The sequence below is a fragment of the Ammodytes marinus genome (assembly GCF_949987685.1).
Source record: "Ammodytes marinus genome assembly, chromosome: 9".
NCBI classification, from domain to species: domain Eukaryota; kingdom Metazoa; phylum Chordata; class Actinopteri; order Uranoscopiformes; family Ammodytidae; genus Ammodytes; species Ammodytes marinus.
The window spans coordinates 20,297,283-20,307,523 of record NC_137213.1 but is presented as its reverse complement, the minus strand read 5'-3'; the positions used below and the strand labels follow the sequence as shown (position 1 = coordinate 20,307,523).

Below are 10,241 nucleotides of genomic sequence, written 5' to 3'. Positions count from 1 at the left end.
CCTGTATATTTGTTAGCAGGATATGTAAAAAGCTCTCTTTTTTGCCAGTAATGTAGTCTATTGGGCCATTAAATTTGCTGCTGCACTTGCTCAGATGGAAGAAAAAAATCTGCACAATACATCTTGTTTTCATCATGTGCATCTTATGTTCAAAGTAGCCTATTCAAAACATCAACGATATGATAATGGCCAGTATGACATTTAAATGGGTTCAATTATGACCAGATTAAGAACTGTGGGTTTATAGACTCATGTTTTGATGTAAAATATGATGGCCTGGGTCATTGCCTATGCCATGACTGTATCGGACTGTATGCACTGTGCCTCGTGCAGTCTTCGGATGTGACAGGGCTACATATGTAGGCTAGTATCATTCATACTGTATCAATAGGCATCGCAATAAATATAGTATAAAGATAACACGATAATTGTTTAGACAATAAACATGACATATATCTTTGGTGTTATGGGATTAAAAAAAACCTTCGTGTGAGGAGGGTTGGGTCATCTCACAATCCCGTGTACACCTACCAGGCATAGATAGTAGCAGATGCCTACATATCGCTCCTAACGCTACCAACCATAGATAGTACTAACTAACACAGTTGAGTGTCAATTTCTGAAGTATCGCGAGATTGGCGCCACAGTTACAAGGGGCACTGTGGTGCCGCTGGGCCCCTGATCCACGCCGCGCCCCCACCGCTGCGGCTACTGCTGATACTGGGACCCGGTGTCTGTCTGCAGCAATACCACACACCTGCCAGTGGAGAGACGGGGCAAGGATAAACTAATCGAGACTACAGCCCCATTATAGGCTGGTGTTTCTAATCTAAACGACAGGCTTCGGAACAGAACCGGAAGCGTCTATAAAGTAAACCAGTTGCCTGCTATCAGCTAGCTAGCTAACGCTAAGTGCTGCAAGTGATGGCTGTGGCTTTGAACATATTCATGTTTGCCTTAACGTTGCTCCAAGTTTAGCGGAGATTTGTTCAACATTCACTTATTTTACGTTAGTGCAGAGACCGTGGTGCTCGTTGACGTGCCAACCAGTTAAAATAGTGTTTGGTCTCGCCATTTAAAACAACCAACCCTTAACTTAACGTTAGCTAAGCAGCTAACGTTAGCGACCCACTGATCCACTCATTTGAAATAATTTGCGTTGTTTTGTAATTTAGAGCATGATCGTTTAAGCAGAGTCTGAGGCCTAGACCCTGCAAAGTATTAAGTGTGATACTTCAGTTAGTCCATTTTAACTGAACTGTTCTGCCTGATCACTGACAAGAAACATAAGGTCATCGATAGTTGTTCCAGATAACCTGTGCCTGTTTGCTATTTAAGGTTGACCTGTAAATGAAAAAGAGCTGAGACAGTGTTAAGATTTGTAAATTATAATTTGTAGCCCAAGAGAAGAGTAATTTAAGATCAGTTCTTAAACTTATCCACAAGTGAACATGGCTCCTAAAAAGAGGCCAGTGCCCTTAAACATAACTCCTGCTGGCGACGGGTTATCCCACTCTACCAACACTGATCTTACTTCTGAGTAAGTGATTCTCCTTACCACATTAATGTTCTCATACAATAACTATTTCATGAATTTGTGTCACCTGAAAGTGGTTTTTATTCCTGTTCTGTGTCCGTCTCTGCAGGGCCAGTGTAGAAACACTTAAGAAAATAATGGGGGAGTTGGACCTGGATGAGCAACAGAAGAAGAGGTTGGAAGCTTTCCTTACTCAGAAGGCTAAAGTTGGCGAGTTGAGAGACGAAGACTTCCACCGCGTCTGTGAGCTGGGCGCCGGCAATGGAGGAGTCGTCAATAAGGAACGCCACAAGCCTTCAGGAATAATCATGGCCAGAAAGGTGATCTACAAATACACATTTGCATTATAGATATGAGTAGGATCAAATGGGATTTCTTTTTTTCTTCTTCTGAACCTGGTAGAAAAAGACATTGTTGGTTCTGGACCAAGTGATCAATTCGATATAACGATTCTCTCTTCCTGTTCAGCTCATTCATCTTGAGATTAAACCTGCAATCAGAAACCAGATCATCCGGGAGCTTCAAGTGCTGCATGAGTGTAACTCTCCCTACATTGTGGGCTTCTATGGAGCATTTTACAGCGATGGAGAGACCAGCATCTGCATGGAACACATGGTGAGAGAATTAAATCGATGGAGGCTGTGCCCTTTTTTAATTTCCATTGTATAGCAGAGGCCAGTTTCAGGAAGCGGGTTTTGAGGCAACTCAGAGTTTGTTCGCCCAGAGTTAGAGGAAACTCTGGCGCAGCATGTCATTAGTAGTTGCACTTCCCCTCGTTCACTTACCCTCAGCCCTTGGTATGACGTAACAGCATACGTCGCACGGAGGGAACTTGGAGCACGGAGCGAGAGTGGGCTTAGTTACACTAGGTAGTTCTGAATGCAAATATTATAGAATTATAACATTCTGCTAAAGTATATTGCATAAAGTCATTTCCAGCATGACAAACATTGAATTTCGACATGATTACTCAGATGATCAATATATTGTTACTTACACTTGTAAATTGTTTGGTCCGACATATTTTCATAGTTTCTGTTAGTTTCAACCAAAAACATATGTTTTAAATAGGCCTACTAATTGCCAGCAGTTGGCGTTATAGCGGCAATGTGTAAACTGCAATGCATTCACTGGATTGTTCCTATGGATATAGGAAAGGCTTATTGAGGTGTTTTGGCCTGTGGGTGGCCGCAATGTCCCTAAAGGCATACAATCTACCGGAAAATAAAAGAAGAAGAAGATCTGCAGTGCACTGTGGGTGATATCCACCTCGGAGTGACCATGGATGTTCACTCGATCACTCAGCCCTCCGAAGGGTCTATCTCACCAAGTTCACTTCAGTTTCCAGACAATTGGAACGACACTTATGATGGCGGCGGGGATTCCCCCGAGAGCAAGTGAACGATGGCATGTTGAACGACAATTGAAACGCAGCGTGGGTTTTCTGTTTCAGGAAGCCGGTTCAACGCAACTCAGAGTCCGTTAGTGTGGCAACAGACTCGGCGAGACTAACCTATTTTCTGATAGGTTTGAGGGAACCAACTCTGAGTTTGTGTCACTTTACTCTGCAGTTCCAACTGAAGAAGGCGTCTCACAACGTGTCCGTGCACAGTTTGAACAAAACTACTCCACATAACTCTCCATCGGGAAATTTTTATCATGTCCTGCTGATTTTACGTTTGATCGATCATTTATCTGAACAGTATTCTCGGCCCTTGTGTCGTTCATATAGGCCACCTTACACACAGTGAATATGCTCTAAATTCAGAATGAATTATTTGTGTTGCACTTAGGCCTATTTTTTATTATAATTCTTTTGATTATTGGGAGTTTTCTAACATCTGTGACGTCTGTCAGGCTGAAATGTGACACTGCAAGCGGCCGTTACTGTTCACTTGTGTTTTGTTCCCAAAGTCGCAGACAAGCCTCGTTAAATAAATATGAATTGGCCTATCGAAATATATGTAGCCAAGGCTAATCATTTAAACTGTGATCACTTGCTGAGGGACATTGATTTGGTTAGAACTCAATCAAGCTTTTCAATGAAAACTGTCACCTAATTTGTCTGACTTTAAAGTCTTTCACTCCCCATTTAAAAATAGCGAGAGTCTGTTTAGGCTACTGCACATGATTTAAGAACCGCTTGCCTTAATATTTTAACTGTTTTCTTAAAATATTGCTTTTCACACAGAAGCGTTGTGATTCTCTTGAGGAAAAAAATGTTTGCACTGTTCTTTTCTGAATTGCAGAGGAGTTCTGAGATAATATCCTGTTAATTCTTCTCCGTACGATATTGTTTGTTCATTAATATTTCACACTCAAGTCTGAGGATTAGATAAGTGGGGGGATCTTGCATTTTTTCTCCTGTTGCCATGGTGAATTATGTTATCAGCGATCCATTGACGATGGCTGTTACGCATGCGCTCAACCCAGAGTGAAAATACTCAGTTGACTGACCCAACCATGATCGGCTGTTCTGAAACCGATCACTCGGAGTTGCTCATCTCAGAATTGTTCAACTCAGAGTGGAGTTTGTTAACCCTGCTTCCTGAAACAGGCCCCAGCAATGTGCTTTCAAGTTATTTATATTCTGACCTGATGGATTCATTGTTGTCTTGCCTAATTGTGCAGGATGGTGGATCTCTGGACCAGGTGCTTAAAGAAGCACGGAGGATCCCCGAAGAGATCCTGGGCAAAGTCAGCATTGCTGTAAGTGTATGCTTACCTTCGCTATTGTAATATTATGTGTCATTACATAATTGGTATCAATGAATCAATGGCTTTGTCTAAATTCTTTGCTTTATTGAAACCAATTACTCAGGGCTTTTGTAGTCATATCACACAGCTCTTCAATTTACTGTGTTGTGCTCAATATAAACCAAGGACTTCATATTCACACACATGGGCCTAGATGGGTTTCATGCTTGTTTCTTGTTGTTTTCACATTAAGGTTATTTACTGTTATTGATTAGTGTCAGTTCTCCTCTTTTCCAAACAGGTTTTGAGAGGCCTTGCATACCTAAGAGAAAAACACCAAATCATGCACAGAGGTAATTGTTCTTTCATGGAGTAAATGATTGTATTTCATAAGATGTTTATCGTCTATAAGGCCTAATGCACATTAGCAAGGTGTACCGTGTTTAGGTAAAACATGTGTTATACATTTACCTGTTTACACAGTATATGTCAAAGATAACAAAAATCTAAATGTTAAGTTTTTGGCCGTAGTCAGCACAATGTTTGGGTCAAGATGGTCCCTTTTGTTGGCATTTTGTTATTAACATATCCATTTTCACCACCAGATGTGAAGCCTTCAAACATACTGGTGAACTCGCGTGGGGAGATCAAGCTGTGTGACTTCGGTGTAAGCGGGCAGCTCATAGATTCTATGGCCAATTCCTTTGTTGGGACAAGATCCTATATGTCGGTATGTTATGCCTCGTTATTTAAGTTTTACCTTGAAAAGATGAACACACATCAGCTCCTCCGCATTACCCTATATAGACCACTAACTTCTCGTTGATGTAATGTTGATTTGTTGGGTGGTGTTTATGCTTGCTGTGTAGCCCGAGAGATTGCAGGGAACCAACTATTCTGTGCAGTCAGATGTGTGGAGTATGGGGTTGTCCCTTGTGGAGCTGTCAATCGGACGCTTCCCCATCCCGCCTCCGGATGCTAAAGAACTTGAGGCCATATTTGGACGTCCCATCTTGGATGATGGTCGGAGGGAGACGCTCAGCACTTCACCCAGACCCAGACCACCGGGTAGATCTGTCAGCGGTGAGCAACACACACAGAACCTTGTGAGATAGCTTTTTTTTTAAACTGCAACTCTAGGAAGCTGCATGACAAAGAATGCAACCTTTCCTTAAGTTGCATGCTAAATGATACCAACCTGGACAATCTGTGGATGCTGAACGCCAAGGGGGAGAGTTTACTGTTTGTGTTTTAAAGTGTCCTCTGTCGCAGAAAAAGGTGTTTGTCATTTGTAAATGTAAGTCATCATTTCCTGTTGGTAGAAAAACTACTGCCATTGTAATCTGCCATTGTAATCTTATTTATAGAAATATGTGTTAAATCTGTTTGGTAATAAGGATTCTGTTGTATCCCTTCTGTGTAATAATGCTGATCAAATGGTGTGTCTTTACATAACAGTCTTGCTTTAAATGCTGAATATAAAACACTTTTACCGTGGCTTATTTTCCAGGTCACGGTCCTGTAATGGCTATCTTTGAACTACTCGACTACATAGTGAATGAGGTAAGAATCTAACAAGTTGTCCAAAGAACATCTCATAATTGCCCCCAGATTCCAGGAGGTATTTACTGTCATCCTAAATAAGAAAGGTATCGCTCTTTGCTGTTGGCCGATATGATCAAATGTTTTAACTTCTGTATTTCAGCCCCCTCCCAAACTACCACATGGCGTCTTCACCTCGGATTTCCAGGATTTTGTGACCAAGTGGTGAGGCAGTGTTTAGCCTACATAAATGGCTTGCTTTTCCTTTTCACACACACACACACACACACGCATATCTTTTAACGCTTAACTAGAGATGTCATCATAAATGTGCAATCCATTGTTTTGTTGACCAACTTGGATGGATGAAAGCTCACTGAATGATTCCTTTCTCTCCTTTCATTTTTCAGTCTCATCAAAAATCCAGCAGAGCGGGCTGACTTGAAAATGTTAACGGTCAGTGACCTCAGTTAGACTACTGCTTAAGTTTGAATTTATACTCCTACTTTTCTCTTTGGGCCCATTTGCTCTAGAAAAATGTGCAATGTCCCTTGACATGATTGAGCTTTCAATCTCCAGAATCTTATTTTTATGTGATTGTTTTGTTGCAGAACCATACGTTCATCAAGCGGGCTGAAGCTGAGGAGGTAGACTTTGCTGGCTGGCTCTGTAAAACTCTTGGACTGGACCAACCTACAACTCCTACATGCACTGCAGACTGAACACACACTCTCAACACTCACATACACACACTCTCTCAACACACACACACACACACACACACACACACACACACACACACACACACACACACACACACACACACACACACACACACACACACACACACACACACACACACACACACACACACAATGTACGTGTCAAAACACAGAGAAGCTGCTGCCTAAAACCTTATGCCAACATATACACCTTGTCGGCCACATCATCCCTCAGGTGAACCTCCAAAGTCTCCATCTATAAAATGATGCAAGGAGGTTGATCACTTGAGGAAATTTGTGTTAAGTTTAATTCAGGTTCATGGGTAATCAAATCTCTTATTTAGACACTAACAACTCTACAGCTGCTAGATGGGGTCCTATTATAATCTTTATGCTAGTGTTTGCGTTCAAATTTGTTACCGTTATTGGAACCATGCATAGTGCTCAGCAATGCTGCAATGCCATTGGGCTGCGGTTCAACCTCACCCACCATCCTGCAGTCATACAGACTGTTCAAACTATGTCAGAACTGGAAAAGATATCTATCAAAGGAGAATGGAAATTAATATAAAATCGGTGTCATTTTTTTAACACACATTTCTTTTTTCATTTCTCCCTTTCAGTTTTTCTGGTCTGGGTTTCTCAGAAGTGCACGCATGTGTCAATCCCAGTCATTACAAACGTGGTTAAGCACCTGTACATGTGTACAGCCAGATAAATGTATATTAATTTGTTTTTATATACGTTATTCACGTATATAACACATTGAGAAACTTAAGACTACATTATTTTACAAATCAGATTGGCTTAGGTGTGTCTGTTAGCGGGAGATGATTGAGTGTAGGACTTTGCATTTGAGGATGTGACTGATTTCTACTTGTTTTGAGATATCTTGAAATGAAGCACACTGTTGAAATCATTTTAGCATGAGCCTCATGTCAAAACCAAAATGAGAAGAAAAAAAAGTTACAATCTTAAATGCACCCTCTGTTGCTTCTATGTTGGAGTTGTTCATTTAAAGCATCATCCTGAGCTTGTTCTGGTACCATTAGCCTCAGATAAGCTTCACTGGCGCAGAGAGCTTCTGAAAATACTTTACCAATTCTTCCGTGGAATTACCTGTTATAACAAGACTGCTTTTCTCTCTTGAGAAAGCTGCATTGTGACTCACTGAGCAGTCTCTGCAGAAACAAGTGGTCACCTCTTTGTATTGGCTGTAATGTAATACAGGACATGGATTTGTGATTAGGGTTAGCTGGATTAGGGCATTTTGCTCTTTTTTGTTTGGTTCTATTTGTGTTGTTCCTCCTTTAACGGTTTAAAGATATAGATGTTTTCTATGGTAAAATCATCAAAAGCTTTGTCTTTATAAAGTCATAATTGTCAATAAATGGTATGTATTGTAACACGCGAACGTGATGTCCTTATTTGCCATAATATCACTCAACTGTTTTACACTTATTCTACCAGAAGGGGGAAGCATATCAGTTGCAATGCACTGAAGTATTCTGGTATTAGTGCTTACTAAAGTATGTAAACAAGAATATCAAAATACTCTTTGTACTATGAGTGTGGTGTATTGTGTAAACGTTGCTGCAACATGGTTGACTAAGGCTTATACTGACTGAAGGCAAAAGAAGGACAATGATTTAAAGCCCTGCTGCAAAACATCACTCAAAGACCGCGATAAATTTGTCTGACTTTGGAGTGACAATGAAATGTCTTCCTCTGAATGTCTGTCAACCTAAGGCTGGATGTGAGGCCTTGAGCTTGGGGAAAGGCGTAGCGTTGCAGATTGTGGGGAGGCTATGTCTGAGCAATGTTGATGGGAGGGGGACTACTGCAGCAGAAAAACAGCAAAGTCTGCAGTCATTAATATGCAAATATGCAAATGAGAGGGTAATTAAGATTGGGCGTTTGTCAGTGGTTCTTTGATTGCTAATGAATTCAAATCTGCAGGAAAGGGGGAGGGGATGAGCTAAAAGAAAAAATAATAGGAAAAAGAACAGGATGGTTTTGTTCTCTTTCTTGCGAGAAAGTGACTGAGTTAGGGTGTCTATAAAGGGTTGTACTCAACAGGAGAAAAACTGCTTTTAGACTAGCCAAATATAAAACAGATGACAACAAACTTCCAAAAATGATTAACACATGAGCGCAAGAACAAGTTTGCTAAAAATTCAGTCTGAGCAACCATGCATCGATGCCACAGTATCAAAGAGGGGTGGGGTGGACAGGTTTGTGCAGGGACAATTAACCGTGTACACTGTCACAGCATCCTTGCACAGGGAGATCTAGAGAGATGTGGTTGACCCCTATTGAGAGAAATGCTAAGGTATCGTGTGTGTGTGTTTGTACGTAGACGCAGTGGCAGCATGCTGTGTGTCACAACCAGCGTTATTTTCTTATTTTTTTGTCAAACGGAAGGGCCTACTGTTCACACTCGAGAACCCACCGCTGTTATTGCTGTTTCAGTGCTCCCCTGACACTTGTACATCTTCCTCGGTTGGCATGTGAAATTATATGTATACAAGGAATAAAAACAAATTAAAGGCCGTGAAAAATGGGGGAAAAACAGCTGTTCTTGTCACCTTAAGGCGTAATGACGTTCTCACAATGCTGCAGCTTTGTGTCTTCGGATAGGGCTGGTCACTGACCACAACAATGCCACTGTATGTGTTACCCATTCAAATATACACTATAATATTTTAAGTGGAGTCTTGTTGGTAATAATCCATTGCCACTGTATACATTCCCAAATACAATAAATATGCGATAACACACTCAAATTATATTAAATATATAACAAAAACTATATTTGGTATGGGGTTTTAGCAGCTGAACTCAGGCCTGTTCTATTTGATGTTTGACAAGAGGTACATGAATGTGTTGTGTGTCATGTGTGTAAGAGAGGGGGGGGGGGCTGTATTTTTCACAGGAAACAGGAAACCAGAAGTCATAACAGGATGCCCCAGGCTTTTTTCATACTGTACCTGATGCGGGGGCGGCTGCATGGGGGTAACCCATTTACAAAGCTTTAGTGCTTGTCTAGAAGAAGAAGAAAGAACCCAGGAAAGCGTGGGTGGAGAGGAGGGTGCACACTTGGGGGTTAGGAAAATGGAGTTCCACTCTAAATATAGCCTTTATTGTGTGTCTTGCGACTTACCCTACCACCTTGATGTTGTTTTACCTCCGTACTATTCGTCCTACTTTTTAAAAGGCAACCACTCAAACTTTGTCTGATGTTTAAAGTAGAGCTGCGATATGATCACCTCCATATCCACGCACCTTCTTTCCCAGGTGTGCTGCAGCAGCTTCACAAGTGAATCTGTGACATGAGACCAGTTTTGTCATAATGAGGTTGATCTGCTAACACTGACTGAAAGCTTTAAGCCTGCTTTAAAAATAGAAATCTGAGTTTTACCCTTACATCTTAATGAAATACATATGTATTCAGCAATGCAGTTCTAAGCATTCAGTGCCTTTTCCTGTGGTAAAAAAAAATATTCAGGTACTACTTTTTTATACATTTATTTAGTTCTGAAGTTATAACGTGATTACCAGCCTTTAGACACTGTTAATGGATCACAGGTTTGTGCTTGAGTTGCACATGCATGCATGCTGAGCGTGTGTGTGTGTGTGTGTGTGCTCGAACCACAAAGTGGATGGCTGAGTTTTCTCGTAAAAAGGCCAGCACAGATGTTATTTAGGTTGTTTCCCCTCAATCCAGTTGAGGTTTTCTTTAG

The 10,241-nt window shown here is 41.1% G+C and overlaps 1 protein-coding gene across 1 annotated transcript; it reads left to right on the top strand.

The window, feature by feature from the left end:
- The first annotated feature begins 664 nt into the window (after window positions 1–664).
- On the top strand, window positions 665–6,651 carry map2k2b (mitogen-activated protein kinase kinase 2b). Its single transcript, XM_080033942.1, has 11 exons — window positions 665–1,540; window positions 1,647–1,857; window positions 2,006–2,152; window positions 4,169–4,246; window positions 4,536–4,587; window positions 4,840–4,964; window positions 5,104–5,317; window positions 5,745–5,797; window positions 5,940–6,001; window positions 6,187–6,232; window positions 6,388–6,651. The coding sequence occupies exons 1-11, from the start codon at window positions 1,452–1,454 to the stop codon at window positions 6,496–6,498; spliced, it is 1,188 nt and encodes a 395-aa protein (XP_079890068.1). The 5' UTR covers window positions 665–1,451; the 3' UTR covers window positions 6,499–6,651.
- Window positions 6,652–10,241: the final 3,590 nt, after the last annotated feature.

What these genes read in the sequence shown, in the direction of transcription:
- map2k2b (XM_080033942.1), top strand. Translation starts at nt 1,452, where the DNA reads ATGGCTCCTAAAAAGAGGCCAGTGCCCTTAAACATAACTCCTGCTGGC. An exon ending in ACACCAAATCATGCACAGAG is followed by an intron (nt 4,588 to 4,839) that starts GTAATTGTTCTT and finishes TTTCACCACCAG; the next exon opens with ATGTGAAGCCTTCAAACATA. An exon ending in CAGGATTTTGTGACCAAGTG is followed by an intron (nt 6,002 to 6,186) that starts GTGAGGCAGTGT and finishes TTCATTTTTCAG; the next exon opens with TCTCATCAAAAATCCAGCAG.